The 12,954-nt window shown below is 38.1% G+C and overlaps 1 protein-coding gene across 1 annotated transcript in view; it reads left to right on the forward strand.

The window, feature by feature from the left end:
- LOC105933243 (sodium- and chloride-dependent GABA transporter 2) overlaps positions 1-12,954 on the forward strand; it is a 38,069-nt gene that overhangs the window by 20,551 nt on the left and 4,564 nt on the right. The window contains exons 6-13 of the mRNA XM_012872693.3: positions 2,460-2,594; positions 2,872-2,975; positions 7,627-7,751; positions 7,993-8,105; positions 8,205-8,342; positions 9,882-9,984; positions 12,526-12,626; positions 12,717-12,887. Coding sequence (XP_012728147.2) covers positions 2,460-2,594; positions 2,872-2,975; positions 7,627-7,751; positions 7,993-8,105; positions 8,205-8,342; positions 9,882-9,984; positions 12,526-12,626; positions 12,717-12,887 — 990 coding nt within the window. The remainder of the gene's footprint in view (positions 1-2,459; positions 2,595-2,871; positions 2,976-7,626; positions 7,752-7,992; positions 8,106-8,204; positions 8,343-9,881; positions 9,985-12,525; positions 12,627-12,716; positions 12,888-12,954) is intronic.

Consider the following 12,954-nt stretch of genomic DNA (forward strand, 5'->3'; position numbering starts at 1 on the left):
TACCATCAGTTGCTGTCAACATGTGATTTTATCTGGCAAAGTAACTGTAAAATTAGTTGGCACCTGCTTCAGAGCTTAGTGTCGATGCTGTACTAAAGGGCTATTTTACAGTTTTTATCAGTGCAGGACTGCATTTGATTTAGTTTAGTCAACCCCAGTTGATTTTTGAGACCCTCATTTTATTTGTGAAAATACAAAAGGTAGTATTTTCAATATGCTGTTGGCATTAGGATTATTTAGATCAGCATAATTATGTGAATATATTTACTTCTATGTATGTATTTGTCAAACCTAAACTAAAATATTGTGCACTGATTACTAACATTTTTGGGATTTGTGAAACTTTTATTCTTTCTATATCAGTATATTATCTCAAGCTGAATTTACTGTTACACCTCCTATCTCAAACATATAATTCTAAACTTTAGTGTTATTAAGTTAGGCTGTCATTCAGCAACTGGAGATGCCCAACACTCAGCTCAATAGAAAATAAATTCACGGTCTTCAAAAGCTAGGCGTGAGTTTTAATCAGTTTAAATTATCTTTACAACTTCAGATGAAACGCCTAAAGGAAGACCAAAGTTTGTTGATGGATTAAAAAAAGCAAATGGCTGTAAATAATGTATAATTATTCAGGGTATTAATTGAACTATTACTGAAGCTGTGAATATATTTGAGAACGTATACATATATTTGTACCACTGTGAAAAAGAGAGCATCACCTGCTTTCTTCCATATGGCAAATGATCCAGTTTAACAGTAGGATCCAGTTTCAAAATATTTTCATGAACACTAATAACTTTCCTTTTTGTTGTTGTTTTAATAAACACATTTAAGATTTACCAAATCTGTAATCACAAAGAAATTATTTAGTCCAGTTTTGACCAATCTAAATATTTTCACGTTTGTTTAACTTAAATGTGTTTCCGAAAAATCAAAGAATATATTAATCTTGTGTTTTACAAATAGAATACAAGTTTGTATAAATCACAAAATTTGTTGACTCTCAGTTCATTGTTAATTTTTCCAGCTCATGTTTGACCAGTCATTTTTTTTTATATAAAAGATGTTTTTATCAAACTTTGCCATCAGACAGGCTACTTAAAAACAGTAAAATAGCTTATTAGCTCTGAATCAATAGTAATAAATCAGATATCAATTTTCAGCACTATTAGTCATCTCTGGTGTTCAGTGTTCTCTAACAGTGATCACAAATAACACATTAGAGGCGAGCCACACTCTCCATTGAGTGAGCATGTTACTCAATATTCAAAAATGCTATTAGGGTGCTACTGACAAATATGTTTTTCTCAAGTGGTTGTGCCGCCCTCAGTGGAATGGTATCCTGGGTGTTGAGCCATATCACCCATATCAAAATCTGATAATGGACATTGTGGGCATTGTGTTTTGACGATATTGGTTTATTTGATGGTATCTCTTTATCTGAATCATTCAAAACAAACAAGTGGATACACTTCAAAATGTGTTTATTTGTGCTAAGTTGCGCAGTATTTTTGGCTTTTATCACTACAACTCTGCGGATTTATGCCTGGCCTCTGTTATTGTGTCGTTTATCAACAAATGCTGTTTCTAAAGCCCACATAACAAGACAATTTAAAATTTTTCCCAACCATCTGCTACTGTTTGTGTGCATTGTACAAGTTAAGAATCTGCCGATTGATTTCCTCCAGCCTTGATCATCAAGTGTATTTCTGTAATCTAAATTCAAAACACCAAAAAGCCAAACTCGTACCACATGTTCATTTGGAGCAAACAATGGAAGATAGATTTAGTATAAGGTCTTCATGCCATCTCATTGTGAGAGAATGGTAAAAGTGGAAATTTCCTTGAAATAAAAGGGCACTCATGCAGTCACATGCAAGGGGGGGGGGGGACAAAATATAACATCTGCTGCTGGATGTTTTCCCCGTAGGTTATAAATAAGAACATAAGCCATCACTCTCACGTGTTAGTGATTCAACGGATTAGCAGATATGCCTATTATTGAAAGAAAACAAAGTGCAAATGACGACGGCAAACTCCTGCGTGAGATGGACTGTCTGTGACACATAAGTTGCTTACGGTAGCTTGACTCAGTTCCAAGTGTTTTTCCTCAGTGCCTGAGGATTAGTTGCCACTTGAATACTTAGAGATCATTGGCGCCTGTAAGGTAACCTGATGATAATTCCTCTCTCACTCATGAATAGATCTGTTTTATGCTTCTCAAGGAAGGGGTGTGTAGAAAGGGGAAAAAAAGTGGGAGTTTTGTAACTAATCCAACCATTACAAAACAACTTCTGATATGTTGGATAATGCCTTGTTTGGTGAGTTTTGTAACTGTGTCTTTGTGACTTTCTTAGCTGCAAAATCTGTTTTCTATTATTTATTTTTTTTAAAGTCTCTGCTACCCAATACAATGAACTATCACAAATGATTTTGTTTTTGGGTTTGTTGTGCAGGCTACCTACTTTACTGCCACATTCCCCTTCATCTTGTTGGTGGTGCTGTTCATCAGAGGAATGACCCTTCCTGGAGCATTCCATGGTATCAAATACTACCTGTACCCTGATCCTTCACGGCTAGCTGACCCACAGGTACTACCACATCTGCAGTCATGGGAACATAACTAGAAATCTTAAAGACATTTTGAAGGTCTTCAGATGTTATTGTTTAATTTACTTAAATGTCTACATAAAGTCAAGATTGATATTAAACATCCATATGTCCAAATATGTTAGGAAGAACACAATGGCTGTCATTTAGAGTCCTACTTTTTTACATTACTGTACATATATCCAACACTTAATAATTTTGAAGCAATAAAAGCAGTGTAATTTAAAACTACATGTATACATATTTTATTTTCTTTAGGTCTGGATGGATGCTGGAACACAAATATTTTATTCCTATGCCATTTGCTTGGGTTACATGACGACATTTGGGAGCTACAACAAGTACAACAACAACTGTTACAGGTGAAGAATGGTTGGATGAATTGTTTTACAAACGCAAATACTTTTCTGAAAAACAAAACAGGTAATCCTTTTAATATCATGCCTTCATTTATGAATTCCTCTTAAAAAAATACAGTTTGCATCAAATTGTACTGCAACAGATTTTTGGCCCAGATTTTTGCCAAACTTTTTATTTTTGTTACTTTCTTTATTTTGAATCACATCCAATATACTGTCAAAAGTATTAGGTCACTTTTCTTCAGACACATTAACTTTGTCATCCCAAATGTAATACAAAAACTGTAATAGTTATAACCCTTTTTGGAAGGATATATACAAGGTATGGGAGTGTATTTTTACAGTATGTGAATTCTCTCAGGACATTTGTGAGGTCAGACACCGATGCTGGATGATTGGCATGGCTGCCAATCTTTAATCTCTAATTAATCCCAAAGTTGTTTTATGAGACTAGTCAAGACCAGTCAAATTCCTCCACATCTAATATTCCAATTACACTTGACATAGTGCAGCCAAAAAGGTGCCACTTTCCTGGCAATTGCCAAACTCAAACTCATGAAATGGCATGAAATTGTTCCAAGGACCACTGAGTCAGCACTGCTCTAGACTCTCACGGCAGCATGCTTTATACCACTGCATCTAATGCGTTGCTTTCCAAGGCTAGGATGTAGCTTTTCCACCATGTAAACCCATCTCATGAACCTCTTTTGGTACTGTTCTTCAGTTAATCTGAAAGCTACATTAAATCTAAAGGTCAATTACAAAACTTGAGGATTTACCTCAGGTAGAAGGTACGCAGTGTACCTTCTCTTACCCAATTCTTGTCATTATGTGGTTTGGTAGAGGAACTGACAACAGTAAAAACCAGCAAAAGAAAGTGGAAATCCTGGCAGCTTTTATACGGTTAGGAGTGAGAAGGGAAACCATGGAGTGCTGGTGTAGATAATCAGGTCATTCTGGGTGACAGCTGAGAGCAAAATAATAGGAGAGAGCTGAGGGACAACAATAGATTGAGCAGAAAAGGAGGAAACATAAGAAGAATTCAACTAGAAAATAATACCAAAATGATACAGAATGAACCAACACAATCCACTAACTAAAGAACCAAACTAGTCTCACAACCCAGGACTTGTGAGACTAAACAAAAAAAAAACAACCTTAAAAGGGGCAGGTGGAGGGGGCAAAAACACAAAGTTCAGGAGGGTGACAGGAACATTATTAGATTAGATTAGATTAGATTAGATTAGATTAGTTTCAATTTTATTGTCATTGCACAGGTACAGGTACAAGGCAACAAAATGCAGTTTAGGTCTAACCAGAAGTGCAATAGCAGCAACTGCAGGATAAACAATGGTTCCATATGTACAGGACATCGGTTTTTACTGAATAAATATAGCAATGGATACTATTATAGACAGAATTTTACTGATAGATTTGTCCTATGAGTATAATATATAGATAACTAGTATTGTGAACTAAATTTACAGCTGGATATGTACCGAATATAATATACAGGTGGATATTACTATGAGTAGAGTTTTACAGGTATGTACAGTAGCATAATATACAGATGATTGTTAATATAACAGAGTTTGCATGTACTATGAAAATATGTACAGATGGCTATTACTATAGGCAGAATTGTGAGCATGATATACAGGTAGCTATTACTATAAAATGTATAAATAAAGTTTATTTAAAGTTTATCCTCCCAAGGCACAGTAAATGGTAAACGGCCTGTACTTCATAGCTTTATCAAGTCTGACGACCCCAAAGCGCTTTGCAGTACATTCAGTTATTCACCCATTGACTCCCTGACAGTGATAAGCTACATTGTAGCCACAGCTGCCTTGGGGTAAACTGACATAAGCGAGGCTGTCATACATCAGCGCCACCGGACCCTCTGACCACCGCCAATGCGGGTGAAGTGGCAAGATTGAACCGGCAACCCGGCAGTTACAGGATGAACTCTCTAACTCCTTCGCCACTGACACCCCTGTACAGTGTTCAAGGAGGGCGACCAGGTGATTGTCCCGAAGAGGCATGGAGTTCAGGAGGAACCTTATAGGTCTGCAGTGCAGATTGATGTCCTGAGGTCGGCAGCGTAGGGTCATGTCTGGAGGCCACCGGTGGAGAAGCAGAAACCGGTGTAGAACCTTGTCTGAAGACTGGCAGCGCAGGAACACTGGAGGCCAGCCATGTTGATGCATTAACTTTGGAGGTTAGCCACACTGATGCAGGAACATTGGAGAATGGCACATGTGCAGGACTTCTGGAGGCTGGCATCACTGGTGCAGGGCTCTTTTAGGTTGGTGGTACATTAAGCAGAGCTGGAGGCATCAAGAAGGTTACCACTGCTTGAAAAACTTGACCTCTGGGCAGAGCTTGGGTAGCTTGGTCCCCTGGAAGATTTTGGCAGACATAGTCTCAGGCTTGAGCTTGGTAGACTTGACCCCATGCAGAAGCTCTGGAAACAGAAATCTGGAGTCTGTCTCGCCTGGACCCTGGGAACTTGGAGTCTCGCCATGGTTCATCCTCAAAACCCTTGCTGGACTCTGAATCTGGTGTGTTAGAAGGGTCATTCTTGATCTCCTCTGAGATCTGAGGAAGACAGAGCAGGTCATCCTTGAACTGAAGAACTCTGGAACCAGAACTTGAAGTAAATTATATTTGATCTCCATGAGGAGCTCAGGATCAGGTGCTCCAGAGTCTGATGAAGAGCTCTCTGGAGGAACACTGACAGGCGTTGCAGATTCTACAGGTGAAGCGCAGGCCTGAGTTGAAGCCTGACGATGGCAACGTTATCTGTGATGAAAAGAAGCTTGGCAGCAGGCAGACAGTAGACGTTGTCTCGGACCCTCCAGAACAGAAGCAGAGCCATTAAGGGGACCACCAGAGGCGGTAGCAGAAAAATCAGTCTGAACCTCCTAAGGAGGAGCTAAGATGTCGGCCTAACCACCATTGATACAGTTGCTGCTGTTTTGTTTTTTCGCAACACAAGCATTGAAATCCAAAATCAAATTCCTTGTTTGTTCATGCAAAGCTGGCTAATAAAGCTGATTCTGATTGGAACCAAACCGTTGACCTCAACAGACCTTGCAGAAGTTTTAACTGCTTAACAGTTGCTGCCAAATGCTCCCGCAGGTCATCAATGGTAACACCAGTTGCTGCTGCCGACATTATTTTTCTCCTCCTCATTTGGGTTAAAAATCCTGTAGCTAGGTCTTGGTGTGGCTGGATTATTCTGTCAGGTTTGTGCAAAAACATATTGTTTCTGCTCATGCCTATCCTATGCCTCTACATGTCGATTACTAAGTTTTGCCACACTGGTTTTTGTTTAGCTCTCTTGTCAACAGTACATTTTTATTTTTATTTCATTAAACTCTTTTCTCCTCACCATGCTGGTTATGCCTGTCTGTCTGTTTGCACTTGGGCCCACTGCCAGAAAACATCCTTATTTTACTTGGCCTACCATTTCATGGCTGAGCTGTTCAACTTCACTTTCTCATAATACAATGAACAGCTGACTGTAGAGTATTTAGTAGCAAACCATGGTTTCAAGAATGTTTTTAGAGGCTAGGTGCTGGATTTTCATAAATGTGTGGCAATTTTAAGGAATTGTACTACCCGAAGGCATTGTTTGGAGGGCATAAGCTAACATGTTGGCAATAAACAGTATGTTTGAATAATTCACTTGTTCACCAAAGAGTCGGGTGACCAGACGTCCCCAACTTCCAGGACAGTTTTGGACGAGTTGGTCCCAGTAAAAAGCTGTCCCTGGAAATCAAGAATCAAGGATTTTTATTTTATTGTCATTATGCGTCAGCTAAGAATGCACATAGAGCACACATAACATGCAGACACAAGACATAATGTTTTCACCTTTTTTTCTCTTTTCTTTTCTCTTTTTCCAACAATACTTCCTGAGAGGCTTAAAGCGTGCAAAAAGTCTGAGTGTCCAGGTTAATCGACTCTGGAGGGCTCTTTTAGGTTGGTGGTACATTGGAGGATAATGTAAAAAATACTGTGCAGTTAATTTAAATCTTCAAGTTACAAAAATGTTGTATTTGCATGGCTATCCAAACAAACATTCCCTGAGAAACTACAGTGTGCGAATAGACATTAGCATGTGAGAGACAGAGTAAATAATTCTCATTGGATCAAGAACCTGTGGAACCAGTAGTATGTTTGTAAACAGGAAACAGATTATGAGCTGGGCTGGGGTTTTAATTGATTCTCATCAGGAGGCAATAGCCCTCACAGCTGTGGGGAAGTTTTTTTATTGTTGTTTTTTTATGTAATGTTCCTGAATCGTTTACCTGAGGGAAGCGGGACAAACAGTGCATTGCATGGGTGGGTGAGGTTCTGTGGCCATAAATCTGGACCTTTTATGGACTCCTTCAGCGTAAACCGTGTCTGGTAGACAGCATCCCACATTCCCCTGTGCAGAACCTCATTCCACATGCTAGATCATAAATGTTACTGATTTCAACCCTTTAAATGTTTTTTTCTTGTATTTTCTGAAGTGTAATGTCAACTCAATTGTTATTTCTGTAAATGTAGTTGAGATACCATCTCTGTTTACTGTAACATAATTGATTCCTGGACTATCAAGAGCAACAGGGATAATTATAATATTTAATCTGATTTGCAGAGACTCCTTCTATCTTTGCATGCTGAACAGTGGGACCAGCATAATGTCTGGATTTGCCATTTTCTCTGTTCTGGGCTACATGTCAGTACAGCAGGGTGTTGACATCTCTGCTGTTGCTGAATCAGGTACAGATGCTTCAGACCGACTGGAATGCCTATAAATTGCCACTCCTCTTTCTGCTCAATTAAACTCTGCTTTCCTTATTTATTACACTGTGATTGAAAAAAAAAGAGCGGTCTTTGAGTCATTACTAATTTAAGTTTAGTGCAGATATTCCGGCAGATTTTGTTCTTTTTTAGCAACAAATATTTTAGATGACAAGTTTTGACGGCTTTTAAGGATTTCCTTTATGTTTTCACTCTACAGGTCCAGGACTTGTCTTCATTGTCTACCCCCAAGCTGTCACTCTGCTGCCTTGGCCTCAGGTCTGGTCTGTGTGCTTCTTCTTCATGATCATCTTATTGGGTATCGATGGACAGGTCGGCATAATTCTTTCCTTTAAGATCACTTAAAACCTTGTTCCAAGTTAGACTCTTTCAGTCTCTGTACTAACCTGCTATTGTGCTTTTTTCTTTCAGTTTGCAGGGCTTGAAAGCAACATGACGTCTTTAACAGATCTCTACCCTTCCTACCTTCGAAAGGGATACCGCAGAGAGCTTCTTCTGGTGCTGCTCTGTGTTGTTAGCTCTTTGCTTGGCTTATTTTTGGTCACAGAGGTAAGTTGTTGAACATCATTTTAAAGTTGACAAATAAGCCAACAAGTAAAGCTTATCCTTTTAGTGAATGTTTTTTTTTAGAAATAAAGTAAAAAAAAAAATAAAGAACAGTGGGCACTGAGGGATGAAGCTACTAACTGTTGCCTGAGGAGGTAGGTTGTCAAACACCCTCAACCGGCAGCAAAAGATCTGCAGTAAGACTAGGTGACAGCGACCACTGAGGGTACAATTTCCACAGTGGAGTTAATAATCACAACTGGGGCTTTGGTTGTCCGTAGCTTAGCGCTATGCCTTGAAGAGAAGACCTAGTGTTGGCTAAAGTGTGTAAGGGGCTTTAAGCAATGTTTTTCCTCCTGTTAAGAACATCACTGCAGCTAACAGTATTTCAATACAGATTTTGGAGAATCTGGAAGAGGAGGCCAAGTTTAATGGGCTGGGCTTAAAAGTAATCATGGATAATTAGTTACCACTTGTTGAGATGTATTTGTGAAGCTCAACAAAAAGGAAATATTACATTCGTAGTACAAAGATTATTCTTTACACGCTTACAAAGTAAAATTGCCAATTACTCTAAATCTTAAATACAATTTTTAAGCAACCTAAATGATTTTTAATTCATCTATACCAAAACATTATATACATTCAAATTTAATATTATCCTACTTTCTGAATAAATAAATACATTTTTTTTTTTAGATCTATGGTTTATTAAAATTAAAGCATTTATTGGAGGCCCAAGATGGATCGGGGGCCCTGATTAGTGGCTTAGTTCACATGGCCTTGGGCCACCTCTGAGAAGACCATGTATACAGTAGAATGAAGCTAATGATGAAACACCATACCTACAGTGAGACGTGGTGGTTGCTCAGTGATGCTTTGGGGCAGTTTTACTTCCTCTGGTATTAGAAATCTGCGGCATGTGCTGGACAAGATGGATTTAATCGACTCTAAGGAAATCATAGAATTACTTGTCATGCTATCTGTGAGAAAGCTAAAACTCAGGTATCCCTTCAACCAGGACATGGTCCAAACTATATCTCTAAGCTTGCTTTAAATATACATCCTGAAAAATACTAAAGTTACAACAAAGTCACCTGTCCTGAACTTTACCACAAATCTCTGATGGGATTTTAAAAAATGCAGAACATTAGTGAATTGGAGAACTTTGTTTATGAAGATAAACAAAGTTTCCTTAAGATGTTGCCAGAAGCTGGAGTCATGTTTTCAGCAGGTCACAACACTGAAAGGATGCGGTCCTGAGTACTGAAGATGCTTGTCATGAAGGCGTTGAAAAGTTAAGAAACTGTCATTAAAAGGAGTATTTTTGTCTAATTGGTGAAACCACTTGAAATACTATGAACCATTGATATCCTTCTTTGATTTGTTTATTGAAATCAGCTGATTTGTTTGTTTCTTGTCAATGAACCTAATTTGTAGTGTGGGTTAAATTATTTTAGGTGCCACTTTAACTGTTTCCTTGTTGTAACACAAAATGGTAAATAAATATTACGAAACACTTAATGTATGTGTTAATTTTAGGCTGGAGCGTACATTCTGCAGATCTTCGATCACTACGTGTGCAGCGGCCCCACTCTCCTCCTGATGGCCATCTTCCAGTCAGTGATCATTGGATGGATTTATGGTAAGACAGTTTTTGGTTTAAATATGTTACAGTAACACTGTAACCATTTAAAAGATGTTATGCAAAAGTTGGTAAAATCTTTTTTAAAGCAGGTTAACTCTAGTGACAAGGAATGTTTGATCTCTGCCCTAGTTTGTGGAGCAGCTGGTGTGCAACCTTGAGAAAAGTCATCTTGGCTGTCAGGGACAAATGTATTTTCTCTTGTTTTAATCTTGATATGCAGGGAAAGCTTTCCTCAGGGACACATAGTGGGTTGTTTTACTGTACAGCTACTTGTCATCTTTCTTGGCTTAGACCCTGTTTAGAACCTAAAGTTAAAGAGATGTGCAACTGATTTCATAAAAATTTAATGTAATAAAATGTGAGACTATTATTTCTTGTCGTGTCTGAATGTTACATGTAATCAGTGTGCACCCTAAGCCGGTGTCTAGCACATCAAAAATTTCACTATGGTAACACATAGTGACAATAAAGATTCTTGATAATTAAAAAGACTGATTAATCAGAACCTCTCTGGCCACATTTCACAGACCAACAATTTACTCTGTTAAGTTTACCTCTCTTTATCTTTAAAGAAAGCCTCACTTCTGTAGTTATTTTTGGTAAATTAGATTTCCATGACACGTACATTTGAGATGAAACTATGTGTGAAGAAATACACAGAAACATGTCTGTACCTTTCTCCGCAGATGTGGATTTGCTATTAAAAATATTATTGTCAAACTTTATGAGCGTTAAATCCCAAATTCAGCTATTACTGGATGTTACTCTCCTCTCGTATACAGTGCCCTGCAAATTAAATCATAACCTTTGCACATTTCTACATTTTGACCCATTGCACATACAAACTTCTGAATTATTTATTGGGGTATTTCTCTACCAGCCTTGCACATCTAGAGGCTGAAACAGGATTTCCTTCCCGCATTACTGGTTGTTTAGCACCATCTATATTTCTATTTAATGTGCTTTTATATTCAACCCCAGGTACACTATACCCACAGTAAAACATTATAGTGGCAGCATCATGCTGAGGCGATGCCTTTCTTTGACAGGGAACCTGATCAAAGCAGATGAGAATATGGATGAAGCTAATTGCAGGGCAATCCAATAGGAAACCTGTTAGTGGCTGTAAAACACTTGAGACTGGGGTAGAAGTTTACCTTCCAGTGGCACAACAACCCCTGAACATACAAGAGCTACAATAGAATGGTTTATTTCTAGGTATATTTACCTATTAGAATGGCCCAGTCAAAGCATAGACCTAAATCCAATTAAAAAACAGTGACAAGTCTTGAAAATCCCCCACACTCTCACACAATCTGACTGAGCTTGAGTTTAGTGGAAAACAAGAATGGGCCAAGATTTCTGTCTCTAGACTAGGAGTGTCAAACTCCAGTCCTCAATGGCCGGTGTCCTGCAACTGTTGTGTCTCTGGTCTAACACTTTTGAAATATCAAACGTTCAAGGGGTGTGCATATTTTTGCTATAACTGACTGGGCTACATGATTGTATTGTATTGGAGTTAATTTGTATTCATTGAATTAGGTCTGAACTGACTTTCATATAGTTTTTTAGACCTGTGTGTCTTGTAAAGTACCTTCAGATTATGTTTTTTGAGCTGTTGATGTTCTAAAAAATAACTGAGGTTAACTAAAATAAAACGCATAAGAGCAATAAAAATGCTTGCTGTCTTGTTAGCAGCATGTGAAAAAAGTGTTGTTTTTTTTTCTAGTTAGAATATTTCACAAAGATTAACTTCACAAAACATCAAACAGCATAGTGAAATGAAAACCTAACTGCAAAAAACAATTCAGTCACCAAAAAAAAAAAACACTGATATAATGTGCATTTATGGTCACCTGGTACTGAAAATACTGTAGCATTAGTTTGAGTCCTTTTCTTTCAGGAACTGCATTCACGCTGTTAAGTATTGCCATTGCCACTAAATGATAGTGCTTTGGTCGGGTGCATTGACCAACACAAAAAAAATAGCAGATTTTTCAGTTTTTTATCAGACATTCTCTGGTCAGGGCTTGTCAAGCTGAAATTCCTCCAATTTTAGTCACCAGCTAATTACCAACTGTTTGTTTATGGGTTCAAAATGAAAGTGGGAAGTGGCTAAATGGAACTTGGGTGGCTACATTATAGATTCAAAAGAAGGAATAATGAATGACCAATAGCCACAAAAAATGTAATAAAAAATTGGGTCCATTTTCTGTGTATTTCTTTTATTTCCACCTCAACCACATCCATCTTAAATAACCAAGAATATGCACTTGCTGGGTTTGAAGACTTAATTTACACATTATCATACCATGTTCCGCTATCATAAATACCAGTCTATGCACAGGAAACATTATGCTCATATCATTGGTGTTTAAACATCGTTTCTGACCCTTGGAGTTTACACTTAGCACTATTACTCCACTGGGCCTACAGCATAAAACAAGTGGATATTTTGTAAATAAGCTTCTGTCAAATGGTGAGCTGCTTTCATATACAATGTTCTTTTAGTAAAATAAAGTATATCTATTGTCCTAGGTGCTAGACGCTTCTGTGACAACATCGAGGACATGATTGGTTACAAACCTCTGCCGCTGTTCAAGTACTGCTGGCTCTATGTCACCCCTCTTGTTTGCATTGTAAGAGTCCAAAGTAGTTAAAAACATTTGCATAAATAATCTGTAAGTTTGATTAAAACTATTTACTTTTGCTTTTTCTTCCCTTTTAAGGGAACTCTTGTATTTCTGCTCCTGAGATACACCCCAATGAGGTTCAATAACACGTATGTCTATCCTTGGTGGGCTTACTGGATTGGCTGGTTTCTGGCCATGTCATCGCTATCTATGATCCCAATTACCATGATCTTCAAACTGGCCAAAGAAAAGGGATCTATCTGGCAGGTCAGTGTGAGACGAAGCATTAATGCAGAAATGTATTAACACTATTGAAGTTTTTATTGTATGTCTG

The sequence above is a fragment of the Fundulus heteroclitus genome, chromosome 20 (genome assembly GCF_011125445.2).
Source record: "Fundulus heteroclitus isolate FHET01 chromosome 20, MU-UCD_Fhet_4.1, whole genome shotgun sequence".
Taxonomy (NCBI): domain Eukaryota; kingdom Metazoa; phylum Chordata; class Actinopteri; order Cyprinodontiformes; family Fundulidae; genus Fundulus; species Fundulus heteroclitus.